The sequence below is a fragment of the Camarhynchus parvulus genome, chromosome 5 (genome assembly GCF_901933205.1).
Source record: "Camarhynchus parvulus chromosome 5, STF_HiC, whole genome shotgun sequence".
Lineage (NCBI taxonomy): Eukaryota > Metazoa > Chordata > Aves > Passeriformes > Thraupidae > Camarhynchus > Camarhynchus parvulus.
In genome coordinates, this window is record NC_044575.1 from 10,742,416 (window position 1) to 10,761,751 (window position 19,336).

Below are 19,336 nucleotides of genomic sequence, written 5' to 3' on the forward strand. Positions count from 1 at the left end.
GATTTAAATGTCTTTTTACATCCATGGGTGTTCTGCCTTTCCCACTTGTAAAGTGACGATAAAACTTCTCACCTTCTTTACAGTCAGCAAATGTTTGCACAGCATTTTGACACAGTGTAGTGCCAGCAATGTTTCTGTCAGGTTTTGGACACAGAGTACACATAATGAGTAGCAGAGGTTGTCTCTAAGGTGCTTTACCTTGTGCTTATGCAGTGCAGGCAGGCAGGGAAGTGGGGTGCTGAGAGCTCCCCTGATTTGCTCTGTGCAATACTGAGACTTTATGTTGGGGCTGTTTCAATTCCTGCCCTACCAAACCCAGCCAGTGGGAGTGTTAAACTGCTATCTCAGTGCTTCTCAACTATTTAGGATATTTTTCCTGGTGCTCATGTGACCTGAAAACATTTCCTTTTGGAAGCTCCACCTTGGGCTCCTTGCTAGAACCTCTGAACACACCTTTTGCTTCCCTGCCTTTTGATGCAATCTCCCCTCTTTGTTCCTCTGAAGCATGGACTCATCCCAAGGTGTAAGGACTGAGAGCAACAGGCCACATCTCCACATGGCCTTTCCCAAGGAAATGGGAGCTCTGTGTAAGCTGCACCCCTGCCCCACAGCAAAGAAACATCCTATTTTTCAGATGCTTCTGTAATCCATACAGAAAAGTGTGGGTAATGTAAAGAAGACATCTTTTCTGTGGCATGATACATAATAAAAAATGGCAAATAAAAGTAAAGCCTGTAATTTATTAGACTCAGGAACATCCAGCATCTTTTAAAAGGACACCAGAGGCTGTATGGGAGGTTAAAAACACAGATGGATCTACCCAAACAAACTCTGCTAAACATTTTATCAGTCCTGACCTCCTCTGAATGACCGCCAGAAACAATAGCTACACTTAGTGGCCGCCAGTGTATATAATAGCAAAAATACTTTGCATAGTAAAAGCTTTACAACCTTTAGGGGAGAATTTCTTAAAGCTGCAGACCCTTCTCAGGTTATAAAGTTACTTCCTTAGTAGTCTTTTTTGTGTCTAGAACAACAGGAACATTTTATTTCGTCCCTTCTCTTGTCAGTAACCCTTGGTTTAAATGACCATTTGGGATGCCTTAATTTCACATAAGCCTGTGATGAGAATTGTGTAACTAGTCCGGGGTTTCTGCAGTACTTTAGTAGATATATGAGTACTACACCATGAATATTGGAGCAGGTAGCTTTAGAAATACTGTTGGTGTGTTCCTTCTGACTTTTCCTACAGCATGTTTACTCACCTCATTCTGTTTCTGTTTTGCCATTCTTTCAGCACCCACAAGTCTGACTGTAATTCAGATTGACACAGGTCTGCATTCCTTCCAATGGCATAGTGATCTGAGTGGAAACTCTCAGAAGTGGTACAGCAAAAGTGAGGGCTCTGCTGTGCTGCTGCCAGCTGCTGCTCTGCTCTGGAGTTCCCAGTTGCTCCTCTGTAGTGCTCTGTGGACCACAGGCACAGTCCTGCAGGGATGGCTTGCTGTGGGAAAGATCCTCAGCCATGAGAGATGAGACAGACAGTAGCTATTCCCTGGAACATCTCCCTGGGACAGCTGGCCTAGCCAATGTCATATAGTGCCCTGGGCACTGTCCAGGGAAAATCAACAATTAAACCTACTTTGACAGGCTCAGGGTAGCTTGGCATGGAAAACAGTCGTGTTGCTGATAGTGAGGGCTTGTGGTAACCCAGGACTTTATCAGGCTTTTATACATTGCAGCCGTGGCTGGAAGTTCAGGCTTGCCTGTGCAATTACCTTTCTCTTGGTAGCTGCCTAGTCCCACAGGCCTTGGAGCATGGAATAAGAGTTCTGCTTACAGGCAGTGTGCTGCTCACCCTTTGGCACACAGAAATAGGGCACCAGGACCAACAGGAACCAGAAATTATAAAGATCCCTTTTGGTAAACACATATCCCTACACTGTAGTCTTCTGCAGAAACTGATCTCCAGTGAGCTGTTGTTTCTGTGTGAGAGAGGGCCATGGGATAAGGGCCACAACATAGGAGAAAAGAGAGGATTCAGATGGATCTGAGAGGCTTGGGAGGTTTTGTGCATGCTCCTGTAAGAAGGGGCAGAACCTTTCTTACAAGAGGGGTTTATATTCATATGCTTTACTATAGCCACATGTGCCCTTTATTGCATGCATATACTTGGTTTCATTTGATAAGAGGATGACAAAATCTGATGTGGTAGATAAGGTTCTGCATGCTGACTTGTGGATCCTGAGCTATCCTTCCGACCCTCTGACCTGCTGAGTGTCACATGCTGGAAACATAGCACCTCTTTCTTATCCTTTGTCTGCTCTGTCTGGGATCCCAAACACTCTGGGATGGAGACCACTTCCTGCTCTGTGTGTGCAGCAGCTCTGCTTTGTGCAGTGTGGTCCCTCTCAGCATGGGGATCTAGGAGGTACTGTAAACCAGAAACTAATAATGAGTCCTTTGACAAGAGCCTGGAGAAAGTGACAGTGGATTTAAATTCAATACTTACTGAGATTTTCATGGTTTAAATAGGGATGAAGTCTAAAATGAAACACTCTGGCTTTGAGCTAGTAACTGTCTTCTTGGAACCTTTGCCTTGTCTGACATGAGTTTTGTTTATGGGCATCCTGGCTGAAACTGGAGTTTACCAGTAATATGGGGAAAAAAGAGAAGCTAAATATCTCACAGGCCCACTCTGTGCCCAAAGAATCAGAGCAGGAAATTAAAATGATTTTACAAGGGTTTGATTTCTGTGTGTACCCAAAAACTAGCTTAGAAATAAATGATGTTGGGCTTCAGGCTTCAAACAATAAGATGCAGTGGGCTTTTGTGGCTGCCTGTTTCCAGCAATAAATGATTTCACACATTATACAAGCCTGGGAAAGTCATGCCTGGTGAAGTGAGATTCATTCAGTAAGTTGTTATTTATGGTTCTTATAGTGCCCAGAATGTGCCAATATTTAAAGTCCTTGATCTTTGCAGGAAGAGATTGTTTGTTAACACAGAGAGTGATGCTCCCAAGTAGAGAGGAAACAACAGCAAAGTTCTGAATGACAGCACTGTGAGGTTGCCCTAGTTAGATACATGCAGTTAGGTTTGGGTATATTTCCCCCCAGTAAGTTGATTATGTATTTTTTCTGCTTGAAATTGGGTGAATAAATCCCTGCAGCTATTTGCTCACCTTCAAAAATGAATGTGAATCTGCCAGCGACCTTTCAGAATTTTGCTTTCTGTGAACAGTGGAGCAGACAACAGGAAACAAAAATAATGATAAAGAAACTTGGAATAATAAGAATAATATCACAGCTTTTTAAAAGGAAACTTAAGGCTCCAATTCCTTAAAAATCTGCTGAAAGCACAGCTGATGTGATATGCCTCATGCCAGCTCTAATCTCTGTCCCACTGGGAACCCCTGTTTATGTTCCCGACATTCTGCCTGTTCGCCCCAACTCTGGAATAGTCCTGTGCCTGCCAGCTGCAAAGGGGGGCTGCTCCTGTGCCATCCTCTGGGGTTTGAGAGGCAGCAGATGCAAAACCAGTGGGGCCTGGGGCTCAGGAACATTGACCTTGCTGCAGGCACAAAGGTAGCAACAGAAAATAAATAGAAAGCAAACATTGGAAGAAGAACATTTCTCTGCTTGTTTTAGTTTTCTGCTGGGGAAACAAATTTGTGGAGATGTTTGCTGAGGAGGTGATGTATCCATGTGTGGGAGAACAGTCTCTTTGCCTTTCCCCCTGAATGTCTGGAGAGGGGAAGGGAAGGCCCTGGACGTAGCAATGCCCTTTTGTTATAACCCCATTTTTTATACTTGCTGTAATCCACTATATTGGGAAGGACTCTGAGGATATTTTGCTTACATTTCACATATGGGTCCAGTCCAATGCCAGCCACAGGCAGTGGGAGTGTTTGGATGAGGTTTGTTTTTTGCTGTGGATCCAAATCCTCCCATATTCTTCTTTTGAAAACTTTTGGGGCTGTGAAATGCTTCTATAGAGCCTCTGCTCTTGTAAAAGACAAAACAGCTTCTCATTGTTGTGAATTTTGATTTTATATGAGGTATTTCAGCTACTTCTCAGTGAAGCAGGAGCATGGGCCTCAGGGAGAAAACCCTAACCCTGCTGCTCCCCACAGTATTTGGAACTGCAGGAGGAATCTCTCTTCCAGCCCAACTGTAGAAAGTCCAGGCAGATCCCAGACCTGACCAAAGGTTACAGGCTGGAGACAGAAACACTGACTAATACAGGACAGAGCAGAAATATGTAAATAGTGGGGAAGTCATCCCACAGGCATGTCTCTGTTAACTCTGGAGCAAAGGAGGAGCAGAGTGTTCTTGTGTTCAAGGGCAAAGGCTTTCAGAACACAGCAGTGTTTCCCATTCTCACGCACAGACACAGCTCAGGGCTGGCTCTGCTCTGCCCAGGATGTTCAGGGAGTGGTGATGCCTCTCCTCATGTTTGAATCTGTTGTTTTGGGGCCAGGCTAGAAACTGGCAGCAAGAGCTGAGAGGTAGCCTGGTCCCCATTTCCTGGTGCCTACCTAAAAAACATCCTTTAACCTAGCAGCCAAAATCATAGCATGATCATGTAGCTCAAGTTAAAATATGCAAACTTAAATAAGAGATAAGTGGCAGTGTTTTAGTAGTAAATCATAGCTCCTCAGTCCAGTAGTAAGGTCAAGTGGAAAAGAAAGAAAAGCTAATTTCTGGGGCAGATTACTAAAATGCAAGCTCATTCTTTATTTCTTTATTGTTCCTTTTTATTAACAAAAGTAGGATTTAATTCTTACAAATGAATCATGGCCATGACAGGTCTGAACAGCTTCACCAACTGCCTGGGAAAGCTCCTTTCCAGTAGTTGTCGTCTTGTAGCACTTGTAAAGTCTGCCAACCTGCAGCTTAAAAGATAAAAACACTTGTATTAGCACAGAGAGGTGTGCTAATAGAGAGGTAAATAGATGTGAGCTTTGGCCAGCAATAAAGACTTCCTTTACTTTCCCCATCACCAGCAAAACAAAGGTGAGAGAAATTTGACAAAAAATACATGCCAGAAACCAGCTTATGAGGGAGAATTTACTGCTGTCAGTCTCTGACTGGTCTGTACCATTTCTGAGCACAGGCTACAGGGTCTTGGTAGTCCTTTAATTATCAACTGTGCATTGAAAGATGATGTTTGGAGATGCAGACTGCTGCACCTGTGGAATGTGTAATAGCTCACAGATCTTCTCTCTAAACCCAGGAGAAGTATGGATGGCTGACATTTCTTCTGGTGTATTTTTATCCAAAGAACTTGAAGTGCTATCTTAATACTGTCAGGATTATTGTGCTTGTCTGGTCTGATATGCTGAAGATAAGCTAGAGAATTTCTTTCACTAATTTCTGCAGGGGAAGGAAGGAGCCCTTGTATAATTATCCAATGTAGACAGAATTTACAGCAAAAACATCCATTTCTTATGTATGTAACCTGAAAGTTTGTTTCCTCCAGTGAGAGCCAGACCAGCCCCTGCTCAGGGGGCTAGCAGAGCTGTCTCCAAGATTCTTGAGAGAAATTTTGCACTTTTCTCCCTCTTCTCAAGAAGTAATTTACATTTTTTACCACTTGGATTACTTTCTCCAGCACTTAGATTGTGTGATGGCTGATGCCAACAAAGCAGCTGTACATGGATAGTAGGAAAATGTGTGTCAGGCAAAAGGGACAGACCAAGATACAAAATGAACATTCAAAGTCTCTGGCTTGTTTAATATCCCACAACCTAATGGTGACATTTTTAATGTGCAGTAAACTCCAATGGCATTTTTAATATGCCATGTCCCAAGAAGGGTACAGCTTGTATAATTTTTCTTTTTTTCCTTCCCTCCTCCCCTGCTTTCCAGTGGTATTTATTTATGTCACTCCAAGCTTTGGCCAATGCTCTATAGTGGGAAAACATAATTTTTCCACTTTCAATTTGTGCAAAAAAAATTCTGTCCCTTCCCCATGAAAGGAAATGGGATACAAAGACAACCCTGCTGCTTGGTAATTCCCTTCTGGATTGCTTATTGGCACAATGTGGCAGTAAATTGCAACATCTTCCCAACTTGACTTTTTGCTCCTTGCAAGAGGATTTAGATTCCCTCTTTTCAGCTTCTAAATGAGATAGATTAGGGGGAGATTGTTCCTTTCCTTGTTGGTTACTACCTAGAAAAATACTTCACCCTGCTTTACAGCTGTCCTGCTGTTAACAATGGAGTTGTGGCCTGGGAATCTGAAACCCTCAGTGTGAGCAAGGACTGGCAAAGGTCCCAGTGTGGAAAGAACAAGAAGGTGACTCTCCTCTGGAGCACCTGCTCTGAGACACTTTTGTTCTGGATTCATGCTAACAAATTGTCCTGCAGGAAAGGGATGGGAGAACTCTGTGGATACAAAGGATAACTTCACACTTGGAAATGTTTGGTTTGTTTTTTCTTGCAACCACCTGACAAAGCTTGGGCAGGTAGCTGATGTGTCAAAGCAATGACTTTTTTCCCCAAATTCCATTTTCTTGAAAAGGCAAGTCCTCATTCTGTAGGGCAATTTGCATGTCTCTTTCTCCAAGGGCTTTCATGTGCCCTCGCTTACACAAGTATTACAGGAGCAAAAAATAAAGCCTTTGTTAATGCCACAATCCCCTTTAATCAACTCTTCTCTGCTTTCTTTTAAATTAAGTACTTCAAAGCTACTCTCTGAGAGAGGGAGGGCTCTCCTAACAGGGTTCTCTGCTTGGCAGCTCTCAGCTCCATGGGATGCAGCCCTGGTCTTTGCCTGAGCCAGCATTGTGCTCTGTAGGTTATCTGTGGGACCCCACACTGTCACTCAGGTATTCCCAAAATGGGGGGCTGGTTCTGAAAATGCAGCTCTTACTGAACTAAAATCTGGCAAATTATGTAATTTTTGGAGATTTTTGCAAAATTTGGATGAAAACAAAAAAGATAGCCTCCTGTATAGTCAGAATGAATCTGCACTTACTCCTTCTTTTATATGTACTAGTGAGTTGTTTAATTATCAAACATTGAAAATCTGAATTACTTTATGTGACTGAAAAATCCACTGGCTTTAAAAAAAGAACCTCTGAGGGCACATCATCTCCCATGGTGTCCATCTCTGTGAAGCTGTGGGAACACGTTCAGTGTCAGTGATGGATCCATGCTGGGGGGGTAAAACAGCCCAAACCAGGAGAGGATGGTGCACACTAAAGTTGAAGGGCATGTGGCCAGACAAGAGTTTATCAACGAAGATGTTACCCACTCAGTTTTCTGTCAAGGACAAGAAGGAGGGACTAGAAAAGGAACCCGATGATGACACAAAATGTTGGGCAAGTCTGCTCCATGAACTGTGCTGACTGGCACTGCAGTGAGGCAAACCATGGCTCCATGAATCAAAGTCAGGGAAAACAATTGCAGAAACAGCGTTGTAACCTTTAGTTCATCATAAAAAAATCTCCTCCTAGGAATCATCAATAGCACAAAGGCATTGCTGCCTGTGCTCTCCATAACTCACCTTCAGTAGTCACTGGACCTGTCCCAAAGTTAAGTGCATCACTGGTGGCCCACTGATAAGGAACTGCAGCACTGCTTTTGCCAGACAGGTGAGGACATACTGGGATTCCTTTCTGAGAGGTTTACAAGCTTGGCTGTTCTCCTGCTGCCCTGTAGGAAGCACCACATAAAACCTGAAGTGTGACTTGTTGCTTGTAAGAGAAGGCTTGGGTTTGGGTTTAGCTCCTTTGCATGGGCCAGAAGTGCCATTTGAGTGGTGTGAAGGTTAAACAGCTTCACTTTTGGAGCTGTAAGCATAGTTAAAGGATTTTTGGAAAGGACAATAACTGATAATTGGCCTGATGTGATGTGGAAACTATGCATTTCCTCCTCAGTCTCAGTGCCCCCCTCTCCCTGCCAGTGTTATCATTTGTTTGCATTCCATGAGATATCACAGAGGTCACTTGCAGCAAATATGTCAGCATTCAAATTAGGGAAGCCACCGTGGTTGGACTCTGCCCTTCACCCTGGCACAAGCAAAGTTTGGTTCTCACTTCTGCATCAGTCTGCTGCTTGCTGGGTGGGGGGAGTGTGGATGGACCTGGAGGCTGAGGGCACAGGGAGCCAGGGCAGCACTGCTGCCTTGGCAAAGCAATCACTCACCCCAGCAAGTGTTCACTTGCTGAGCAAGGTTCCTGCTTTGTCCAGCTCCTGTGCAGAGTGAGGGGTTTTCACCTGCTTCTGGACTGAGCTGTTGCCTCACTGCTGGTAGAACATGTGGATTTTTGTTAGGTCTGGGTGAGAGATGTTCCAGCCCATGACAGACAGGGAGATCTGCTCTTTGTGCTTTGGGGAGCTCCTTCCCCTGTGCCAGAGGTTCACTGTAGCAATAATTCTTGCAGTGTGTATGATGATTCAGTTGTGAAATGTTCAGAACTGGCTGCTGAATTTGACCCTCACATGGACTGTATGTGTTCCCATTCAGCATCACATTTACACTGGAGAATTCCTAATTTTTTTCAAACACTAGGAGCACAGCCTTGCATTGGTGGGTCTCCTGTGCCATCAGGAGAAAAGCAACCTAAAATATGCACAAATTTGTCTGTGTTTCCTGAAAAGAAGGATATTGGGTACTGATCAGAGATACAAATTAGCTGCATACTTTAGGCCAACTACTAAAGACCTCAGGTGGTGACTCCTAATTCACCTCTTGCTAAGTGTTTGCTGTATAAAATAAATCACAATGCAAAATATTACTGTGGCTTTTACAGCCCAAACTTGTGCAATTTTCCATGTAATATGAACCCTCTATTTTGATTTCAAACATCTTATTGATTAGTGTAGAGAAATCAGATTTATTAACAGGAAATTCAGAGCTCTCTTTTAGGTCACTCCTGCAACCACTCCATCCTAAACTTCCTGCAGACACCCAGATTTTTACAGATTCACTTGAAGGTCAGGTGAGGAGAAGTGTTTGGCAGCAGCAGGGGAGTCCTCCTCCCTGTGTACCCCTACACAGAGTTGGACCCTTTACAGAAGGATTCTGCCACAGGGAATTCTCAATCCAGGACGTTAAAATCTAATTCTTTGACTTTAAAAATAAATTATATTCTTAAAATTAAAAAATGTATTAATAATACATTAACATGAAACTACAATATTTATTAGCTTCAAAATTACAGTCTCTAGTTCCAAACCACCTTAGAAAGGCTTGAAGGAACCTCTGTAGTTTGCCCAGCCCCTGAAGGGCTTCTAGAAAAGTAAAAAATTATTCAAATTTCCAAAGCTTCAACATGTCTTGCTGATGAGAGGCAGCCTTTGCAGCAGCTTCTCCCACAGCAGTGAGGGAACTTGTGGTTCAGAAGGTGTTATTATGCCTTGAGGGCTGGTCTGATTAAAACAGAAGTGGGAAAATAAAGGTCTTTGAGGCTTTATTTCAGCAAAGTATTTCAGCACAGTGAAAGTAAATTAAAGCTGAAGCTTCTGCTGAAATACTGTGTTGAATCAAAGCCTAAAACAACCTAAATTTGCCTGTCCCCTCATGCTTAAATTCATGAGATGAGGCATGACCTGATTGTAACTCCTACTGCTCTGTAATCATTGGAAATAATTATTTTATTCGTGCCCAGATAATTTACTGGATTAGAATTAATTTGAGTTAAAACAATATGTTAAGCCCAAATTCTGATGTTTGTATTGGTCATTATCTTTTTCCTCTCAGGGACAGGTAAATGTATTTGTTGTGGAAGAAACTTTTCAGTTTGAGAGTTATTCCTGATGAAACTGTGGGTTTGTGTCTCTCTGCTTAGCAGCAGTGGCTGAAGCGTAGAGCACTGGTTGTATTTGATTTCCATCTGTGCCACCAGTGGCCTTTGAGCTTCTGTCACCTTCAGCTGTCCTGGTGTGTGACCTTCCCTCCTGCAGCTGCTGCCCCTCTCAGCATCTCTGGTACTGACAGAGGAGGGACAAGTGGCATCAGACAGCCCCACCTCCTTCCATCTGTCTGTAGCAACAGGGAGGAACCAGTTTCACCTTGGGACCTTGTAATTTGGCTGCATGTGTGTGACAGCTTTAGTCATGTTCATATTGAATGGTTTTCCCTGGTCCTTGCATTGTTCAGCCCAGCCAGTCACTGTCTTGTCCCTTCATTTTGCATCCCACCCCCTTTGCCCTCAGTTTCCTTTTCACCTGCTCATCAGGTTCATTTTGTCTCCCTCCCCTCCCAGTTCTACCTCCCACATCTTAATTTTACCTTCTTGCATTTTGTTCAGCCTCTTCCCTGCCTTCCTTTCCTTTTCTGCTCTTCCCTCCCCTCAGGTTCCTTGCAGGAAGAAGATGATCTCTTTCTCCAGAGGAGCCTTCATTTCTCAGTGTAGCCCAAGGCTACAGAAGGAGGTTTTGCTTAGTGCTAACAATTTATTCTGAAGAAATCAGCAGCTAAATAAGGCTCTTTTTGGTATGCACAAAAATATTTTTTAAGATGGCTTCTAACATAGCCAAATCAGAGTGAGTTTAGAAATCACTAGGTAGAAGTCCTTGGCACACAGGGCACTACCTCCTTCACAAAAAAGTGCAGCAAAGATGTTTAATATAACAAAATAATGTATAATTACATTTGGTTTTGGAAATAAACTGATCTGATATCAAAGGGGAATTGGATCAGTTGATCTCCTGAGGTTTCTTCCTACCTGAATTATTTTGATTCTATAGATCTTTGCTTTAAATTGGAAACCAAAATGGTTATCCAGAGGCAGACACACAAGCTCAAAAACATCACTGAAAACAAGCCAAATTTTGAATCCATATCATGTGAAATTAGTGCCTTACAAATGCAAGAAATCCTACAAATAGGGAGGTATCCCACAGCCACCAGGAACTGCAGGCCTTAAGGGTTAGTTCTTGTTCAAAAAGCTGCAAAAGCATGCCATTTCTTTGATTTGAGTCAAAAGACAGGAATTGAAGATTTTTTCCCTATTAAACATCCTAGCAGTGGTAACAGAGAAACAGCAATGATTTTGTGTAGGAAGAATTTGTGTTTGTCATGTCTGATGGTTTTATACTGGCTGGAAAACTGGAGATATCCTGCACCATTACAGCAAATGAACTCTTGGGTTCTTATTTTATTCCTCTCTGCCCTTTTTGGGGAGTAGTTGGTGGTATGTGGGTTAACAAAAAATGTGTTCTCACGGCACAGAACCCCAGAATGAAGGACAAACCATTGATGTGGGGGCTCAGGGGGCCTCAGGAGCAGAACATCTGGAGATCAGGGGGAGTCCTGGAGCTGAGCACCCACACTCTGGAGCACAGAGAAAGCAGTAACATGTCCCCATTGTCAGGCAGCTTTTCCAGGGCCAGGCATCCTCAAGGGCTCACTTCAAAAGCTGACCTGCAGGAGCTCACTGCAGCCAGCTGGAGTTTGGAGACTGTCACTTCTGACACTTAGAAGTTTTCATTTATGTCTTGTTATTACTTAGTCTTATCAACCTGATTAATAATGCTGCTCTTATTTATTCTTATGCATCCAGAGAAACCTTTATTTTGTCAGAGCCTTAGAGTGCACTGTATCTGGCACAGCACAGTACTGCTCTGAATTACTGCCAGCACAGCAACAGCAGTGCTGCCTGCACTCCATCTCCACCCAAAGTCTATCAGGCTACCACGGTTTTTACTTGCACTTGCTCTTTACTTGATGCTTTTCAAGTTTTCTGCTTTGTCCTTTCCACCTCTGCAGCCTGTATGTGCTGGAGGGGAGATGGGCTGAGCCTTGGCCTGTAGCCTCTCCCCAGAGTCCTTTAGAGTCCTCTGCAAACCTTTCAGACTGTTTCATCTTGCAGAGTTGTCACAGACCTCTGTCTCTGTCAGAGACTGGAGTTAATCCAGGATCAGGAGAGGCATGGAAGGATCTAGAAGGGAAGTATCAGGGATCTGCTTTCGCTACACAGTTCATCAGTGGCCCAAGGGTGGGAGCTGTCCCAGAAAAGCAGGACCGTGGCCTGTGGTGAGGAGACATGCTGGTGTGTAATACCCATGTGAGTCAAGGGATTACACCTAGGAAGGACAGAGCCTCCAGACTCCAGCCTCAGGTGGGAGGAAGCTCTCCTGAGCAGACAAGGGATGTGTGTCAGGAGGTAACTCAGTCTCAAAGTGCTTGTGGGCTCAGCATGAATGTGTCAACAGGGCAGATGAAAGACTTCAGCAAATGTGGGCAGGGCAACATCATTTAATCAGCAGGGAGAGATGAGGAACATAAAAAGGTTGTGGAAAAGTAAACAGTGGAAACACTTTTTTGTGAATTTACGTTTTTGGCTGTGTTTCTCAATGTGAGGAAGCAGGGAGCCCAGATTGGGTGAGTTGGTCCCAGTCCAGGGCACGGTCCAGAGCACTGGCACAGCTCAGAGCTGGCACCAGCCTGGGGTGACAGAGCTGCTGGGTGGCTTGGCCCTGCATGTGAGGGGTGCCTCCCTCCTCTCCTGGCTGAGGAAGCTTGTCTGTCCCTCAGGGGAGGTGGAGGAAGGAAAGGGATATTCTTGCCTTCTCCTTCAATGCAAATACCAAACTGACTGTGGAGGTGCAGGTCAATAGTGAGGTGGCATCAGGGAGCCAATCCAGCAAGTGGTTGTCTGTGCTAGAGGCTTAATCCTGGATTTGGGAGATGCTCAGTGTGTGAAGCTGCCTTGGGCCTGTGAGAAGTTCTAGGTGTGGAGGGAGAAGCAGGAAGGAATATGACTGTTGGCTATTGTTAGAAAGAAAATAGACTTATCAAGGGTATTTGTGGAATATTTCCATTGAGAGTAGAAAGTGTAACTGAATGTGACTTTAGCAGTTTGAGAGAGTTGGTGACTTGCAGTGTGCAACAAGGCACAGTCCTTGAAACAAGCACAGCCACCACTGACATCCCAGCCAGGGCAGTGTCCATCCCCTGCAACAGCTTGTCCTTCTCAGAGTGTGCTAATTGTGCTGTGATAAGATATGGATACAGCCTAAGCTTGGGGTTATTTGTTGGTTTGCCAACCCAGAAATTGCTACCAGACTTTCTCCCTATCTAAAGGACAGAAAAGGTTCTTGATAAGTCACAGTGATTTGCTTTTTGATGTAGACTTGAATGGTGTTCATAAGCAGTCTCCAAAATTCAACTGAGTCACAGCTGTGTCTGAAATTCTGGTGCCCCAGCTCTTAGTCTGAGCTTGCATCTCCACAGCCAGCGACACAACAAGGAAAAGGTTCTGTGTGCTATCATGAGAAAATGATTTGGGAAACAAAATAGCCCAGAGGAACATAAATCAACTCTGAGTGGGAAAGAAGCAATGCCATATTTTGCCTCTAACATGATAAAGGATCTCTTAAAGAGAAATTTGTCTTTAAGAAATGTCTCAATATACTTATATAATCTTGTATTACTGCCTTCACGGGAAGAAGATCAAACACTGAACGTTTTTTAAATCTAGTGAATAAAAAGGCATAGAGAGAACCAAAACGTTGGCAGATTCCAAATAATTATTTTACAAGATGAAAAAACCCATGGAAATAAAGAAGTGTTTTCCAGTACAACAACAGCTAGAACATTATGCAGCATTCCTGTAAAAATGCACAGGCCAAATGGAAAAGCCCACTCTCCAAACTAGCTCTCTGGAACTGCCCTAGAGTATTAAAAGTGAAAATATTTTGAAAATCTAACTTTGACTATTCTGTTGCTTTACTTTGTGTGCTTCACATACCTTAAAGAAAATAAACCATCTGACCTTACTGCTTAATTCTCATAAACAAGGATAGTTGGATAATGTGTGGGTTGCACATTTTGAAAGAAAAAACTGGAGCACACTTGGTTTCCCAGGGTAGGCCTTTCTTTTTTTACTTTGCTAAACATGCTTCTCATCAGTAATATCCCTTTAAAAGGTTCTGAACTGTATTTTGGAGATTTAGGCTGGAGGTTCCTTTACACCTCTGAATTTTACCTTACAAACTGTGAAATGTCACTGAAGTGAAAGGTGTCTATTCATTCTAAATATGAATCTTTTCAGCTAGAGCAGAGTCATAGGCACTTTGTACGAGCAGGAGTTTGGTGACAGCTGCAGAAGTCCTGCAGAGGGGTCTCCAGGAGGGATGGCAGCAGGAGGTTCTGGGGGCTGGAAGCTTGGAGGGGATGTTTCATGGGGATGAGATGTTCCACAAGGAAAGATTTTCTGAGGCTGAGTTTGAAGACCTTTGTGCAGAATGCTGAAGTGCAGAGGCCAAGGTGCTGCCTTGGGTGGTGCTACTTGTGATGGGGTGCTGGCAGAGGACACCCCCACCAGCGCTGGGTGCTGCCACAGGACACCCCCAGCACTCTGCTCCCTGGGCTCTGCCCTGTCCTGCCCCAGCTGGCTCCCAGGAAAGCTCAGGAAGAGATTCCAGTGTCCTGGGCTGCAGGCTGAAGCCTCCCCAGCGTGGGAATAGCAGGCACAAGAGGCTGCAGGGGCTGATTTACGTCACAGCACTGCGTGTAACACAACATGTTACAAAAGGGCATTTTACAGAAAGGAAACAAATACTCACTGAAGAGCAGAAGAATGTTTGTCTTCCTGCTTTTAGCTTAACATGGCTCTTTTTTTAGTTGCTCAGCTAAGATGACTGAATTTGTAGTAGGTGAAAATGCCAGGGAGTCATTGAAGTGATCTTGAGGAAGTGCTGGGAGTCTGTGCCATGTTCCACAGCTCTTCCAAAACACACCAGTGTGCTTGCTGTGGTAGATGCTTGAGACCAAAACACAAGGCAATGGCAGCACCATTACTTGCTATATATAAAAATATAAATTAGAGAAATGCATCATTTTACAACAGCCTTGTGTCAGGCAACATATGTTATAAACCCATGCTGGGATTGTCAGATCTTAAAGGAAGTGTCAGTTAAAACCAAGCCAGCAGACTATTTGCAGTAAAACAAGGATTTGCTCTTCCCCAACTTTTTCTCTCGTTGTCCCCTAATTCTCATTTTTCTCATGCAGCAAACTTTGAAGGTAAATCACTGATGGAAACAAACAGGTCAAACCTTTTCTCTGGCCTTGGAACAATTCACAACTGAAGTAAAAATGCTGATGAAGGTTATTCTGGTGGAGGTCTGATGCCACCTAAAGTCTCCACCAAGTCTTGCAGTAGAAGAAATGAGCATCTCTCCCCAGCATTTTAAAGCTCTGTAACAGCTCTGCAGTTATTATTTATAGTTCTTTGTGGCTACCTTCAGCACAGCAGAAGTTTGCAATGTGAGAAAATTAGTTCAGTCATGTTACATCCAAATTTCTGTCATCTCAGCCTGAGAGAGGCAGACATTGTAGCTGTGATATGGAGAACCCGTTTTTATTCCCCTGATGTTAAAACTCACTTGGTAATGATGTTCCTTAATTTTTAACATTTGGAAACCATGTGACTGCAAAAGGGAATTGGATTCAGTAGATGGAAGGACATTTGCCATGATAATATCAAGCCTTAAAGTTTAGGAGCTAACCAACCTGTATTTTAGAGTACTCTGCTGAGCAAGATCAATACCTTTATCACTGAAGTTGGTTAATAAGCCCTTTAAAATGTATTATAATAAAAAGATGCTATTGTCAAAAAAATACGCAATCTTTGAAAAACGTGTTGCTCTTACCAGCTTTCCTTTGGAACAGGTATTGATTGTTGGGGGCTTTTTATATCTGATTTGGTAGAGTTTTTCATGAGGATTTTTTTTCCAATTTTATTTTACTTTTCATTTTTCTTTGTTCCTGTAGTTAAGAACATTGCTATTATGCTTTTTTGCTACTGATGTGATTGTAACAGCCAAAATCTGAAGTTGCTTTTGGGTTTTAAGAATTGTTCAAAGTGGCTGCTTTTGAGTGCTTTTGGGAACATGGAATCTTGACTTCTAGATCAAACCATCTGCTATGAAACAAATGGATTCTAGTTTGAAACAAAGAGATGCTAGTTTTGTACCTTTGGTTTGAGGTCCGCTGTGAACTGCCACACTGCGCAGCACAGAGAGGGTAGGGACTGGAAGGGGACCAAGGCCTGTCTGAAGACACAAGCGCCAAAGAGGCAACACCTTGGGCACTTGTATTTCAACAGGCTGAGTTTCTCAGCGGGTGGAAAGTGTGAAGCAAGAAAAGCCTTTGCTGACCTGGTTGTTCCTCTCTCCCCAGCACCCTGTCGAGCTGCTCCCACGCTGTAGTGGCCCTGCTGTACCCCTTCTCCTGGCAGCACACCTTCATTCCTGTCCTGCCCTCGTCCATGATTGACATCGTGTGCTGCCCTACCCCCTTCCTGGTGGGACTGCTCTCCAGCTCTCTGCCCAAACTCAAGGATCTGCCCGTAGAGGAGGTAGGAGCTGGCACCACAATTGTTTGCCTGGAGTAAAGCTGGCCTCTCCTAGGAGAGGGCTGCCACTGGGACATAAATCCTCACATGTTTAATTTTTAATCTGCCTCTTTGTTTCTTCTCTGCCTGGTTCTCATTGGCAACTGCCTCTTGGCAAACCTGCAGCAGTAGCTTTATTCTTCTCTTCTATTTTGCCCCTCTTCCACACCTAGCACCTTGTCAGAGACAAGTGAATGTTTACCTGGTCACCAGTAAGTAGGGTGTAAATATGCTGACTTGTTCTGGAACAAGAGGCAGCCATCTGCTGTGACATCTCTTAATCCTTATGGAAGTGGTGCATGAAGCCATAGCCCACAGGAAACAAAATCTTTAAGAATTTTAACTTCTAAGACTTTGTTGATACTATACTGGAAATCAAATGAGTGTTGCACTTCATCAGCTCTTCCAGTAAAAACCACAAAAATACTCAAGGACACACTCTTTTCTCTCTTGCTCCTATTAGTTTCCTGTCATTTTTCTAAGGAATTTTCTTGTGCTTGCTTCCAAGGCCCTGTGTGCCTCTGGCCCAGGTAAATCTCTGCTCTGTTTCCCTTCTGCTTTCCTAACACTGCTCTTCCACATCTTCCCAGCTCCATCTCTCAGCTTTTAGCTTTTTTATCATGAGTATTTCACACCCTTGCCCTTTGGAATCCCTGCTGCCTCCACATTGTTTTCTTTAAACCCCTTGAAACACTTTTCAACTGCATGTTAATAAAATTAGTTATAACTCACGTATATTTAAGAAAAAAACTCTTTTAGCTTTTTAAAATATATTAATCTAGTATGAGATCAGTTGTATCTATGTTAAATTAGACTTGTAGCTCTAAAGAAAACCTTCATGTTGTTTCATAAAGCACACAGCCTCTTGTTTCACAGTAGGAATGTGATTCATGTTGAGGCTTGTTCAGCAGATGATCTTTTGCTGTTAAAAACCAATGAACAAATTAATGTTTTCTGTGTCTTCAGATACATTTCACTGCAGTGTTTTCTTTTCTGTAGGCTTTGATGGTTAACCTGGGATCTGATCGATTCATCAGACAGGTAAAGTACAGCTCAGAATGCTGCCATGCAGTCTAGCAAGCTGTTTACTCCTCTGGTGTGATTGGGTTTCTTTGATCAGAGGGATTTGGCAGGAATTGTGTGTGCAAAGCGAAAGTGATGAGGGGGAAAAAACCTTCTCATTTTCTGTTCCACCTGCAAATAAGAACTTCTCAGTAGGCAGAAGGGATTGAGGCTGTGACTGTCAGAAGGAATCAAGAACTGTATTCACTGTGGAAAGAAAACATCCAAAGACAATAACATCACCTTAGCAAGAAAAGTCACACTGTTGGAAGTGAAAAGGACAAACATAGCAAAGAAAATTCTCGAGTGAGAGCACAAAGGTGGAGAATAGTTTAATGTGACAGGAAAAGTAGGAGCCTTGTAAACAAGGAGATGAGGAATCACCATCTCCTGACAGTCATGTGGCACTAAATAATTTCAAACCAACAATCTGCAGGTTGCATGGGGAAAGTTTTGTGTTTGATTCCCTGTCTGGTGAACAGTGGCTGCAGAGCTAAGGCTCCTGTGCTTACCTGGCTTCTGCTGAATTCTTAATAAAATAAGATGAAGAAAGCAATAGGGGAAAGACCCAGAAAACAAGACAGACTAGAAACAGTAAAAACAACTGTCAAGGACCATAGTAGCTGCCCACAACCAACTGCAGCAGCTGTGTGTACACCTAGCAAGGCTTCACATGATGTGTATTTAGTTAAACACAACTATTTGGACTCATGTAAAGAGCTGATTCCACATTTCTGTATTTACCTGCTCTTTGGATTATCATTCCTGACTTTAATCTCATTGACAAGAAATTTTAGAAGTATTTGTCAGTTGCACATAGATTCTCATTCTTTTATTTATGTAACGATGACAGTAGCAGATACAAGTATTTTTTCATCTGAATTCTAAACCTGCTGAAAGTATTTGCTGTAGTTCCTGAATAGATTATTGTGGCTTAAAGGTTTTTTTTTCCCTCCATCAGATGGATGATGAAGACACACTATTGCCTAGAAAATTGCAAGCTGCTCTGGAGCAGGCTCTAGAGAGAAAGAATGAACTGATAAATCAGGATTCAGATAGTGATTCAGATGATGGTAAGTTCCTTTGGAAACAGGGACTTGTGTAATAAACAAATATAGGTAGAAATTGTGACTTTCCATGCAGGAAAAGCACAGATGGGACTTGAGGTCTCAAATACCTTTGATGACATCAAAGGCTGTCTCTGAGCACACAGAGAGAATGAGACTGATGGCATCAACAGACAGTGATACCTCACCTGTGGTTTATTTTAATTTCTTTGTAAATGACAAGGACTCCTGTGGGTCCCTCTGAACCTTTGCTCAAACAGAGGTTTGCAGTTAACTTGGCCCTAACTCAATCCAGATAATTCTCCAGGCTTAGGGGTGTGTCTGAGTTTGGAGTTGCTCTTGGCACTCGGTATTTTCAGGGGAGAAGCAGGTACCACCAGAAAAGAATTTTAGTCCAAGATGGGTTGGGTTGTCTCTGAAGGTTCATATTTCTCTTCAGCAGTGATAAAAACAGCCAAGAGTGAATTGAGATGCCTGTGGTTAAAAGGTATGAAACAGGCCCTTATTCAGTTTTTGGAATTTATTTCTAATCGTGTGTATTACACATATAAGACTGTTTAAACATCTCAGAAACTATGAAAACCCAAATTCTGCAACAAACCCTTTTTGATCAGTTTTTGGTACAGACTTATTATCCTCAGGGAAAAATATTTCAATGCTGAGTCATTCAGAAGTTTTTGAAGAGAATTTGCTCAAGAGTGAAAACAGGTTTGATTTTGATGAAACACCCATAAAATGTTTAATTTGCTGAGGATTTGTAATTCTCGCTGACTCTTGGTCACGGAACACCAATTCCGCAGACTGGCACCGTGGCTATGGCGCTGTCACCCTCTCCGTGTGCATCCAGGTG

The 19,336-nt window shown here is 43.1% G+C and overlaps 1 protein-coding gene across 3 annotated transcripts in view; it reads left to right on the forward strand.

Moving 5' to 3' along the window:
• The window catches only part of DENND2B (DENN domain containing 2B), a 154,084-nt gene that overhangs the window by 131,472 nt on the left and 3,276 nt on the right, over positions 1 to 19,336 (forward strand). For all 3 annotated transcript variants that reach the window (XM_030950093.1, XM_030950092.1, XM_030950094.1), the window contains 3 exons: positions 16,144 to 16,321; positions 17,357 to 17,398; positions 18,381 to 18,492. In XM_030950093.1, coding sequence (XP_030805953.1) covers positions 16,144 to 16,321; positions 17,357 to 17,398; positions 18,381 to 18,492 — 332 coding nt within the window. The remainder of the gene's footprint in view (positions 1 to 16,143; positions 16,322 to 17,356; positions 17,399 to 18,380; positions 18,493 to 19,336) is intronic.